The sequence below is a fragment of the Silurus aristotelis genome (genome assembly GCF_946808225.1).
Source record: "Silurus aristotelis genome assembly, chromosome: 5".
NCBI classification, from domain to species: Eukaryota; Metazoa; Chordata; class Actinopteri; order Siluriformes; family Siluridae; genus Silurus; species Silurus aristotelis.
Window position 1 is genome coordinate 11853011 of NC_139578.1, and position 13561 is coordinate 11866571.

A 13561-nucleotide genomic window follows, 5' to 3' on the forward strand; every position below is an offset into this window, starting at 1 on the left:
GTGTACATTAACAGTTTCAATTCAATTCACTTTATTGAAATCGGGGTCAAGGTCCCCTGGTGGTCTAGTGGTTAAGATGCAGCGCTCCCACCGCCGTGACCCGGGTTCGATTCCCGGTCAGGGAACCATCCCCAGCCACTCTTAGTGCCGGTCCCAAGCCCAGATAAATTGGGGAGGGTTGCGTTAGGAAGGGCATCCAGCGTAAAACATGTGCCAAATCAAAAAAAACGTGCGGAGGATCCGCTGTGGCGACCCCTAACGGGAGAAGCCGAAAAGAAAGTTAACAGCTTCAATTCAAAATCAATATGAAAGGAATATGGGTTCCTTCTTTATTTCAAATACTAAAGATTAGGGATGTCAGGTGTAACAATTTACCAAAGGCTAAATTATTTAATATCCAAAAAAATTTATAATAGCATACTTTTATATTTAAATATTTTTTTAAAACACATTTTTCTCTGATTTTGCATCATAAATCCAATCCAATCCAAACCACAAGGAGGCACTGTAACTGTTCTGCTACATAATAGTCATTTTAAATAGGCTTTATTCAAATATCAATTTCGGTATTTGTAAGTACTTGCTACCTTTCCCTGTTTTATTCCTGACTACTCATCATTTGCTGTGTTCCTCCTGATTCTGCATATAGTCATGTGAAGATTAGAGAGCACATGCAGCTCACCTCACAAATCTCACAACTCTGACTACAGATCAGTTGATACCTGGGTTTTTACCACTTCCTTTTTTTCAGGTTTTGTTGTATTGTGATGTATCTTGAAAAGAAAAGTTCAAGTAAAATGTAAAAAGTCTTGATTCTTCTGAAATGCAACTCAATCACGAATCAAATGGAACAAATCATTAATTGGCAGAAAAGAATGAAAAAAAGATCTGGATGGAAGAAAATGAATCACAAAGAGTGATAAGATCACAAGCAAGTCTAGTGTGATTTCACCGCTAGTGTTTATTAGACACACACAAAATCAACATGATCTACAGTAGTGGCAGAAGGACCTGCAATTGAACAATGCTGTACTTTAAAAAGTCCTGTCAGCTGATGTGTAAAAAGAATGTTTAGCCTCAGTTGTCTTCAACTACAAGAGGCTCTGTGAACAGTAGTTATATACAGTCAGCTGTATTATTTACCTCCTTCATGAGAATTATGTAAAAATGATTGTATAATTAAATATTGTATTCCCTCTGAATTTGTGTATTATTTGTTTGTTTGAAATCAACATTTACTTTAGTCAAGGGAAGTGAACATGGAACAGCTAGCTAGCAAATGTTAGCTAATGAAGCTTTACAGCAGTGCTCTTTACTGCTTTACTTTACTTTACAGCACTTTACTATGGGATTTTTATAAGAAAAGGAATAATCAATTTTGTCTTTGTAAAATCTAATTTGTGTGGACTACAGATTGTAAGAAATTAGTGTCCATACTGTGTCAAAGTGCGGTATATTTGATAAAAGGAATTAGCTTACTTTGTGGATGTTCCACAGAAAAATAAAAGTGACTATGAAAAAACTAAAAGTACCATCTAAGTTTTTTATTTTTATTTTTTTTAATGAATAAAAATTAAACCATTTGGGAATTGCAGTGATACAAAACAAATAAAAGAATTTGGCACATGCTAATATAGAAAAATTATAAATAGAATTTTTGGAGTGGTAGCATCAAATCATAAAACCATGCCAACTACTTTCGTTTGTGTTTTCCTTTTCTTACATAGAAATTGGACAAACTAATTATTTCTTTTAATCATTCTTATAAAAATGTGTTAAATAGTAGCTTCTCTCAGATAGGTAAAAATTACATTCTTGTAATATTCTGGGAGGATATTTCCTAAGAAAAGCGTCACCAAATATGGTGTCAACTGATTGAAATTTCGTGTTCTTCGTTATGCTAAAAATGGTATAATTTTGCAATTAATAATATTATAAAACTTCCAAAGATAATTTTTGAACTTGAAAATCTCACTAATTTATCAATAATATTGATTGTATGCAGCCATTTTTGCTCCTTCTCATGAAGGGTGCCAATAACTTTGTAGCTGACAATAAAGCCTTCACTGGTCAAATCTTCAGCTTTGTTCAATTGCAAGTTAGGAAGATGGATGGAAAGAGATATTGGCTGATGAATCATTAGGATGATTAGAAAAATTAACATGAAAAAAAACAAAAAAAAAACAACACTTAGACTGACCACACTGAACATGTGAAATGTGTAGAAAGCTAGTAACCTTAGCATCTATGGCATGTCTTATCTTTGTAATACATTAGTCACAACATTGGTATTAACAGAGTAAAGCAAGTAAACACAAATCTACATTTCAGAAATAATATAAAAAAAACTTCTTCTTTTCAAACATGGATTTGTTCTGATAAGTCCTGTGGGTGATGATTTGTAGAAAAAACCAGAGCCGAGCTGAAAGGTGCTCTTCAACACCATAAAGTGCATCGAAAGCTGTCATATGTCAGTTCTATCTGAACCTATTAACATATTTACAATCTGAGGCATAATGTTTATTCATGTACAAACATTAGCCACCACAAACATACACTTACTATACATACTAGTGAACACACTGCTAGTCATCCAGGCGAAATACCTGAGCTGGGGTTTCTGTGGGCGGAAGGCAGCAGAGGTGCAGGGGTGACGTTGGCATCGTGAGGGGGTGAGGATGTTGGCACAGGGGGTAGTAGAGTAGAGTTGGGGCTGCTGATGTCTCCCTCACCCACCAAGGTGAGATCACACAGTCCTTCTCCATCATGCCCTGGGGGGCCATGTGGATGGAGGATGGGGGAGAGAGGTGAAGCAAATGGCTGGTCTCCAGTTTTGGAGTTGTGTCCATTAGAGGTGATGCATGTGGTCTGGTTGGAGTGTTTTTGGGAAGTGGGAGTGGAACAGGATGGAGGTGCGCTAGGCTCAGGCCTCAGACGCAAAAAGTCAGGGAGCACCAGGTCCTCTTTTCTCAGAAGGCCTCTCTGATCATCAGCACGGCTGCTCTGAGCACGACTCAGCAGCTCAAAGAACTCTGTGATTAAAAACAAGCAGAGAAGGAAAAAAGGCAGGAGTTAATCAAGAGAACTCCACAGTGAAAGAAGTAGAACTAGGTGTAAGAAATCTAAAATGATGATACTTTTAAAGTGAGGATATACCAAAATATATCACAGAGATATCATAAAGACGTCTCACTTAAATGTTACAAGATCTTTAAAATAGTAGTAGAGCTCGGTTAGATAAGAAATATTGGTAATATCCTCTCATAGACAATAAAACCAACTTTTCATATTTCTGAGAAAGCAGAAGTAGGACATGTTGGTTTTATTGTCTATTAGAGTATATTACCAATATTTCTTATATAACCGATATAATAACCGATATAATTGATGGATTATAGTTTGAGGTTTATAGCATATAGTTTATAGAATGTCATAGGAAAATAATCTACCTAGTCAATGATTTTTCTTTCTTTAACATCAGGTTTTATTTCTTAGTGTTTCTTATATTTTATTGTTATAAACTGATACTAAAACAGGCTGAAAACCATGATATCGTTGTCACAGATTTTCGCATTTGCCGCTAAATATCAAACTGTTTCGTTTCCTGTTTAACAATCTGTTTTTCATGTTTTCTTTATCTTGTTACTGTTACTTTAATTATGTCATTGACATGCAGTGTAGAAATTATTTGCTAATCACCCGACCTGTGCCTGTGCTAGATTTATGCTCTTGGATTACAATTTGGATTGGATTGTCTTGCTGTAAATAATTAATAAACTGTTACTTTTGCTCTCTTTGCATCTACACATGACAAATGTCTTATATGTTAATCATAACATGATTTTTTTCTAGTATGTATAAAAATTATGCATCATGCTCTCATGAGTTCTTTTTTGTCTGTTGTGTAGCAATAGTTCAAATCAAAATGTCATCTCATTAATAAAAAATTAATAAAAAAAATTAAATGACGAAAGAAACAAACAAGGAGATTCCAATGTCACCTTCAGCATCGTCCAGATGCAACTTGTTGCCTTTCTTTTTTTGGGCTGTCCCAGTGACTGGGGGTTTCTCCCCTCCATCCCTTTTCACAGGGTTCTCTGACGGTCTGTGATCGCCCTGATGATGCGACAACTACAGCAAAAAGATCAATATTACAATAATATTAAAAACACCAACATTATTAAGACAACATTATTATTAAACATATTAATTGTTATAAAACATATAGAAAGCTTCCAAAAACAGCATGATTTAGCAACAGCAGTATTTAGCATGACAATTTTTTGCCTTAAAAAAATAGATCAGAAGTTTCTAGTACACTTCATAAGATTTTTAATAAGAAAATTTGCCTGCATATTTTCTAAGCATCCTGGAGCATCAGCCACAGTTGTTCTGGAAACTTCCATTCGTTTTGGAAGTAATTACTGACATTCAGCATTATTTTTGTCTGAAATGCAGTCCATTGCATAATATGTTCCTTTTAGAGACAAAATGAATAATAAAAAAATTAGGGTGCCTGAACAAACATGTTTGTCTACTAGTCTTTGTCAAAAAAAAAAAAATACAAATACGAAGATATTGTATGTTTTAGTTTAACCGCAACGTCGCTCTTTCTGTATCACCTTAATAAGGTAATGATTCGATGAGTCACGTGTGCTTTTGGATTTTGAGAAATATAGTTCCTGTGCTTTGAGAAAATTTATGTATCTTAAAAACTTTCTTTCAGGACAATGACACACCAAATATGTTTTTTTTTTTTTTTTTTAAATTTAGAAAATAATTTTCTTTTAGAAAAGAAAAGAAGTGAAACAGCAGTAATAAATGAGCTACATCAAAGCTTACACATGAACTTACTTAATGATGAACATTACAACTTCAGCGTTGCATTGCAGGACAACGTCTTGTATTATTTAAAATGACATAAAATGTATTTGAATTCTATTCTAGGAACATTAGGCATGAGCTGGGAAGACGACAGCAAAAATAATGCAACAAAATGAGCTCACTCGCACACACACACACACACACACACACACACACACACACACACACACACACACACACACACACACACACACACGTGTGTATGTAAATGTGTATGTATATGACATGCTTTATAAATGATTTAAACAAAAATTACTATAACCTAGCAGAAGACCTGCTGTCTTACCGGTGTTGACTGTCCCCTACTGGCCAATGATGGTCCCTGTGCTTTGGAGGTAAGTGTCTTCGATTTGTCTGTTTTGAGACAAAAACAATGTGAGGGTTATATAACTGCTTTTAGAGATGACCCTGACTAGACTGACACACTGCTTTATCAGTAAATGCAATATGATGGTAATTCAATTCTAGGAAGTCTCTTAGTAATGCACAAGGCTATAAGTGTGTGCAGAAGTGTGCATGTGACCTCTCTCCTATCACTTGAAGGACACACACTCCTGACACAATGACATACTCGAACAGCATTGTATCAGGACAGCATCAGAATGAATGTGTAACCGTGCAAGCAGGTATGATTCTGTGCATACCATTTGAAGAACTCGGATCAGATCGCTCTAGGACAACTCGCAAGCCGTCAAGGTTCGATATGGGCAGTCCTAAATCAAGAGGCTCGGTCTCTCCAGCCTGAAAAACATAAGAGAAATGTAAGTGCCACAACGTGTAGCTATTGAGTCAAACATTCACATAGAGATTCTAAGCTTCAAGTAGTTCGCTTAAAAAAAAAAAAAAAAAACCTTTCATAACCTTCCCATAATGCAACACATCCAGTGATCTCAACATTCATGTCAGATCAGGGCAGATCTCTGATCAGTTCTGCCCTCTGTCTGACACCACTTTTTATTCTTCATGTGGCAAAATTGATTCTAGACTGTACTTTAGAGATGTACTTTCAAGTACAGTTTGAAACCATAGAGCTCCACCCTTTGCTTTGCCACAGTTGTGGTGCCACAGATGCATGTTGCCATGGCAAAGTGACTTACTATTCTAGCCACCAGGTCGTTAAGGCGCAGGCCGTACTTGGCAACCACAGGCCGCAGCACCTCGGCTACGGGTTTGGTTGGCTTGGCTTTCAGGCCCACGGATCTGTTAATAGGCACCAGGTCCAATCTAAAAATAGAAGACAGAGGGGAAATATTTATAGAATACATTCAGTGTGGACATGAACGTGTTGCTGCTTCTTATGCATTATGCACTTTAGATAAACAGGGGGGAAACATATTTCAGGAAAGTGACTGTCTGGCTCTTTTTGGAAAGCAGGGTTACAGCCAGCTGTAAAAACTGAGCTGTTTTTATATAATGTATCATTGTGGGAATAGTAGAAGACTTTACTCAACACCCGTGTATTCTTTTACATTTACATGTAAAGTGGCTTACATGCTTGTTTTCTTAATGAGAGACAAATTCTCATGATTGTACTAATAAGTCGGAGTCTGCGAATACTAGAAAGATATATTATCTGATGTTAAAGGGGAGTTAATACATTAGAATAAAGTACAGCCCAAGATTGTCCCTCCATGTTTCTCTTTTCAATTTAAACTTATCAATTCCCACCCACTAGCTAACTTTCTCTTATGACAGACCAGCCAGGAAGCATAGGGCAAACATGTGCTTCCTCCAAGACATGTGATAACAACCTCTGCATCTTTTGAAACCTTTTTCATGCAATGTTCACAGGGCAGTGTATCACAGTCAGAGGAAAGTGCTATCTACTATCTTCCACATATTCCATGATTGGCAAGTATAGCTGTGATTAAGAAAACAGGGGCAGGAGACAATGTGGGCCATATCTCCCCCTTAGAGAGCAGGGCTAATGTTGCTCTCTAGACTCATGATCATGACAGCCAACTTGATTGGAAGAACACTTTTACTTTTTTTTAGTTTTTCTTTTGTGCTTATTAATGTACATACTTCTTCTGTGTAGGGTTTGAAAGACTGTTACTGACTCCAAAAGAATTTACCTGAACAGAGTACGTTTCTCCATTCGTAAGTCTCTTGAACTGATAGTCATGCTGTCTTGGTCCAAAACCAGAGGCTGTAAAAAAAAGGAAAAATTTGAGAAAAAGAAAAGCACGACAATGCAGGGATAATAACGCGTAACAACTAAACACTAGTATTGCAAGCATAGTTGTGGAAAACACAAAATAGTACAAAGACCTTCAATTCAAATACCTTCTCTCCCCCGACAAGGAAGAGATCGACAGCGGCCATGTTGATGCTTTGTTTCTGGCAAAGCTCCAGCACTACTTGTCTGATGGTAGCACCCTGCTTCAGACACACACAGCAGCTTGAGCCATCGGGAAGAGCTACAGTGCATGACCTGCTCGCTCCTAATTTGTCCCTCTCCCATGTGGAACTCCTCTGATTAAACACACACAAACAATCTCATCAGCAAAGGTTAAGTAAGGTTAAACTGAAGCCATGTGGTCTACATACAAAACTGTGTGGTTAGAATAATAGTATAAAAGAAGAAGACATGATAACAGGCAGTTAAGAACTTATTTTAAGTTAATGTTTTATAAATTGAATTAGTAAATTCATTGTGTGTGATGCATTATGGGAATCTAATAGGTAAGCATTGTGAGAAACGGGCCAAGTTTCAGATTCTTTTTAGTGTCATTCATATGAAGTGACCCTTCAATATTGACATTTTAAAAAGTTAGTACATTCCGAGAATCCTTTATAAACCTGTGCAACATATTTATAAAAAATCTGAACATTTTGTTGTTTTCTCACTGTTCAAGTTTACCTCATTTCTCAAAGTGGAGTTGGGTGTGTTGAAGTCCTGACTGGCACCAGAAGACAACGACCCCTGAGATTCCCTCCGCAGATTACTGTCTACACAAACACAGAACAGCCAAATGCTAATACAAATGTTTGAACTACTAAGTCCAGCAAATTCAATCAGGACAACACAGCAAATGTTGAGACCATGCTGTGTGTACAACATGATGAAAAGCACAACTAAACATTAATCCTGGTCACAGAAAGATTAGGAATATTGTTTAGTGATCAATAAGATTGTCTTATGATTACTTACTATAATTAAAATCTGTGATTTCTCTTTTCTTCGGACCTTTGCCAAAACTCCTGTTTCTATACCAGGAGAAAATACCATTTCTCTTGTCAGGGTCATCTCTTAGGTCGTCGCTCGACCTGCCTGTCCTAGGCTTCCGGGTGTCCTGTAATAGATATCATCAAACCGGGGAAAATATTTACAATAACACATTTACGCTTCAGTGTGTAGAAGTTTTAAATCTAGAATATGATGCTCCAGCACAAATCATTTTGGTGTGTTTCTTTAATTAATGCATTTAGAAATTGGTGAGAAAAATCACCAAGATCTGCTCACCATTACAGTTTATATCTTTTCACTTTTATACTTAAAACATTTCAATAACCCGAAAGAGATGATCATATCAGTTAATTTTATTTTTATAGTCACAAATACTTCAAAGCATCTATTGTACCCATTGTAGCCTATTAAAAGGTATGCTAGTGCACCTATGCTGCTGGTCATTCAGCCATCTTTTTTTAGAATGCACAAAATGCAGCGTGGGAGCTCTGGAATCTAAATGAATGTCTACAGTCATCATTGTGGAGAAAATCACTGCATGGTGGAGAAAGTTCTTTCACATGCAGCTCACCATAGCATTCCCAAAATGTTTTACCACCAAAAATAAGCATTATTCTGTACACAATACCTATTCCATGCCTTGGATTAAATAAGAACTAATGGGCAACATCAATCCCACAAAAAGATTCACAGTACCTTTTTTGGTGTGGAGAAAGTGGCATGATCGGAGATAAAGCTGTGTTTAGAGGGGGCGGGGCTACATGGCACATGGTAAGGGTCAGGGAGAGGTCGACCTTCTACTTCAGCCAGCATGCACTCCTGATACAGTGAGGACTTCAAAAACCGTGCGTAACTGTCAAACTTCATCAGGTTAAAAATCTACAGAGACAGAGAGAAAGAAAACAGAGGGTGGGAATTTGTGAAGAAATAAATTTTTCGGTCTGGTGAATAAATGTTTAAGCTCTGTATTAGAATGTGTGCACACACAAATATATATATATATATACATATACATACACATACACATACACACACACACACACACACACACACACACACACACACACACACACACACACACACATACATACAGTGGGGCAAAAAAGTATTTAGTCAGCCACCAATTGTGCAAGTTCTCCCACTTAAAAAGATGAGAGAGGCCTGTAATTCTTCACTTTAACTATGAGAGACAAAATGAGAAATAAAAATCCAGGAAATCACATTGTCTGATTTGTAAAGAATTTATTTGCAAATTATGGTGGAAAATAAGTATTTAGTCAATAACAAAAGTTCATCTCAATACTTTGTTATATACCATTTGTTGGCAATGACAGAGATCAAACGTTTTCTGTAAGTCTCCACAAGGTTTTTACACACTGTTGCTGGTAGTTTGGCCCATTCCTCTTTGCAGATCTTCTCTAGAGCAGTGATGTTTTGTGGCTGTCGCTGGGCAACACGGATTTTCAACTCCCTCCAAAGATGTTCTATGGGGTTGAGATCTGGAGACTGGCTAGGCCACTCCAGGACCTTGCAATGCTTCTTACGAAACCACTCCTTCGTTGCCCGGGCGGTGTGTTTGGGATCATTGTCATGCTAAAAGACCCAGCCACGTTTTTTTCTTCAATGCCCTTGCTGATGGAAGGAGGTTTTTACTCAAAATCTCACGATACATGGCCCCATTCATTCTTTCCTTTACACGGATCAGTCGTCCTGGTCCCTTTGCAGATAAACAGCCCCAAAGCATGATGTTTCCACCCCCATGCTTCACAGTAGGTATGGTATTCTTTGGATGCAGCTCAGCATTCTTTCTCCTCCAGACACGACAAGTAGAGTTTTTATCAAAAAGTTCTATTTTGGTTTCATTTGACCATATGACATTCTCCCAATCCTCTTCTGGATCATCCAAATGCTCTCTAGCAAACTTCAGACGGGCCCGGACATGTACTGGCTTAAGCAGGGGGACACGTCTGTAACTGCAGGATTTGAGTCCCTGGCGGCCTAGTGTGTTACTGATCCATTTTTCTATCTATTTATTTGTAGCAATATAATTACTCAATTGAATCAATATAATAAAAAGGTTATTGCATTAACTTGATTTATTCTATTTTATTTAACCGTACCAAAAATTTACTTCTGATTTCTGCTTCTTTCTTAAAAATATACTGTGCTCTCATTCACCATGTAATGGTGGCCAACAGCAGCAAAACTCTTGTCACTGCAAAGCATGTCCAAAAGTTTAATCTCGTTGTCATCCTCTTTCGTATATCACAAAAGTGAGTACACCCCCTTACATCAAGCATATTAGTGTATCATTTCATGGGATAATACTATAGAAAAGGCCTCGCAAGGGCTGATCAAAGAAATTAAGTCCTCGTGCTGTGCATCACTTGCAGAGGCTGGCTTCAAAGAACAGATGCACGAGTGCTGCCAGTATTTCTTATGTATTTCTTGTAGAAGTGGAAGGTCTGCTTGTCAGTGCTCAGACCATACACAAGACCGCGTTTAGACCACTGCAACAAGTCGGTTTGCATGGCCGTCTTCCCAGAAGGAAGACTCTTCTGAAGCTGGCTCAGCCTGCAAACAGTTTGCTGACTTGTCCAAAAGCATGAATTACTGAATCATGTCCTGTGTTCTGATGAGACTAAGACAAACTTGTTTGCCTCAGATGATGTCCAGCATGTCTGGCAACGCCCTGGTGAGGAGAACTAAGAAAATTGTGTCTTGCCTACAGTCAAGCGTGGTGGTGGTAGCATCATGGTCTGGGGCTGCATGAGTGCTGCTGGTACTGGGAAGCTGGGGATCATTGAGGGAAACATTGATTCCAACATGTACTGTGATATTCTGAGCAGAACATGATGCACTCCCTTCAGAAACTGAGCTGAAGGGCAGTTTTCCAACACAATAACAATCCCAAACACACCACCAAGATGACAACTGCCTTCCCGAGGAAGCTGAAAGTGAAGGTGATTGAGGGGCTATCTGTCTCCAGACCTGAGCCCTATTAACCTGTGGAGCATCCTCAAGTGAAAGGTGGAGAAGCGGCATGTGTCTAACATCGAGCAGCTCCGTGATGTCTCAAAATGGAGCCCAACAACAACCTGTGCAGCTCTATTGAATTCTATGCCCAGGAGGATTAAAGCAATGCTAGATAACAATGGTGCTTACCTGTAGCTGTGGCTGCTTGAACATATCAGTCCTTGGTGCCGTGAGGACATCATCTGCAAGTTGCGCCTGGCTGTCAATGTTCACTGGGGTAGTAGCCTTACTGGAGAGAAAACTATTGTAGATCTCTCTGGCCTTCTGGGAAAGCTGAATCAATAAATTGGATATTAAAATAAAAACAAAGAAGTTATGGAGAAACATTTTTCTTTATTTTTCTTCTAGTTTAAACAACAAAATGTAGCATTTTCTTATTTTGTGAAGTTTTATGGAGGTTCACCAAAATGACAATATCCCAAACACACTATCCCTTTATGTTTCCGTTGGTGTGCTCTGATTTTTTTCCTGTTGTTAGATTGAAGATAATCATCAAGATAAAGGTGTATGCATTGGCCTTGTCGGATAATGTTGGGGCCAAGCTGATATGATCTGTTGAGCTCCACACTGTTCATGTTAACACTTGTATGTTAGAAAATCTCTGTACCACAAACACTTAAGGTCCTTCTCAAAAAATCTGCTCATTTGTGACTAAAATGAGCACTGATACACTGTATAGTTGTATGTAAAATGTTGGGTGCCTCTGGCCAAAATACATATTCTGAAAAATGACAACTTCTGCAGCAAAAACAAATCTCCAAATGTCAATCAAATTACTTTTTATATTGTTATATGACTAAAAAATAATAGAATAACTGAAGAATGTGCAAAAGTCTGGAAAGTTTATAAGTCAGTACTAAGAGTCACCCCGTTTGGCTGATATCAGAGCTTGCACAAAGTGGAATTGGGGAGTGTTTTGGATCACTGTGTTGTTGTAGAAGCAAATTTCATTTCAGCTTCATTTTCTGAATCTGGCTGTGTGGCATTTGTCAGCTTCATAGACGGAGTCCAGCCTTGTTGAGTATTAATTGACTATTTATTATACTCTGGAATTGTTATTCCTTTTGATAATTCTTGACCTGCTTAACAAATGAGTCACTTGAGACCTAATAAATGAATAAAGTTCTGAAACATTGCAATTGGAATGGTATCCAAATTTCCTTCAGCAAATACTGCAACTATAAATTCATACTTTTTTAGTATATATATTGTGTTTATCTTGTTTACTTTCAAAAATTCATAAAATACGTGATTTGGTTTAAGGGTTGCTAAACTTCAGCATAAAATATTTTAGCTTGAAAATATGAATCCTCTTTCTTCATTCTGCACTTAATACACTTTGAAAAGGTCACATGTGACACCAAGTCCTGCTCTAACAAGATCACCCACTTCACTGGAAATACAGTTCTTTAAGTGGAAAATCCTGTCATGCCTTGCAGTTTTTTTAATAAGGAAAGCAAGTGGTCTGAAATGTGCTGTCATTCCTTAATGACTGACATGTAACTAACCTGTTTTTTGTCATGTTCAGGAACCTGGCTGAAGAATTCACAGGCCTGCCAGAATAAAATGTTTTCTTCGCTAAACTCCTTTTTCAGAAACTCCTGCAGCAGGAAAGAAAGACGAATGAAAGAAACAACCAGACAACTGCATTTCCTCAACACACAGTGTCATCATGTGTAATAAGAAAGTAAGAGTTATCTGATGTTGGCTACATTATATGTGGTGCTACTTACAGAGAAGTATCGCACGCCAACAGGGTCCTGGAGCAAACGCTCAAAGGAGACAGCCCATGCTGCTATACGGCGTTCTGAGAGAGTGTGATGGTTGGTGACACTGGGCAGGCTGTTGTTACTTTCCAAACTGTTAATGCTTCCAAAGCCATGCCGCTCCATACCACCTCGCTCTATGTGCAGCAGATAGAAACAATCAGAGGCCAAGTCCATAGACAAAGAATACAAAAAAAATGCTTGAGTAAATGTGTTAGAAAGAAATGAACAGAAATTAAGAAACAAAGTCACTAAGTTCATCTAGCTCATAATCTCATATATTATGTATATATAATTTTTTTTTTCAAATATAATTACAACAGGATATGTCGAACATTACCAATACGAGTGTTTATGGATGTACCTAATTACACAAACTTGCCCACACATGTTTTATTCACAAACGCTTGGGATGGGTATCATTTGAATCTTTTTTTTTTCTTCTTCTTCTTCTAGTAAATACTAGTGAGAAGCCCAGGCAAAGCTTTTCTAAAATGGCCTCTGACACTAAACCATACGGCTGAGTTCTAAGCAGCTTGCTTAAACTTCTTTACATTAGGAACTTCAATAAACATGTACAAGGTGTCTGTTAAAAATAGAGTATAGTGTAAACACCTCTACAAACATTGCAAACTTTACAAGCCAAATATTAGCATAACTAACATGGGAGTGACTTATGCTAGAT

At 37.6% G+C, this 13561-nt stretch overlaps 1 protein-coding gene across 5 annotated transcripts in view; it reads right to left on the reverse strand.

The window, feature by feature from the left end:
- The window catches only part of rgs12a (regulator of G protein signaling 12a), a 34615-nt gene that overhangs the window by 759 nt on the left and 20295 nt on the right, over positions 1–13561 (reverse strand). Inside the window, exons 5-18 of one of the 5 annotated variants that reach the window (XR_014533775.1) lie at positions 12844–13013; positions 12619–12711; positions 11240–11383; positions 8771–8953; positions 8039–8180; positions 7748–7836; positions 7171–7359; positions 6960–7033; positions 5982–6108; positions 5529–5625; positions 5171–5238; positions 4002–4131; positions 2607–3032; positions 683–773 (exon numbers count right to left, since the gene is read on the reverse strand). Coding sequence is in view for 3 of the 5 variants with exons in the window: in XM_083542130.1 (XP_083398256.1) it covers positions 748–773; positions 2607–3032; positions 4002–4131; positions 5171–5238; positions 5529–5625; positions 5982–6108; positions 6960–7033; positions 7156–7359; positions 7748–7836; positions 8039–8180; positions 8771–8953; positions 11240–11383; positions 12619–12711; positions 12844–13013 (1973 nt within the window). In the remaining 2 variants the exon portion in view is untranslated. Of the gene's footprint in view, positions 1–286; positions 774–2606; positions 3033–4001; positions 4132–5170; positions 5239–5528; positions 5626–5981; positions 6109–6959; positions 7034–7155; positions 7360–7747; positions 7837–8038; positions 8181–8770; positions 8954–11239; positions 11384–12618; positions 12712–12843; positions 13014–13561 lie in introns of those variants that run through there. The other 4 variants (XR_014533776.1, XM_083542130.1, XM_083542129.1 and 1 more) reach the window with 4 other exon arrangements.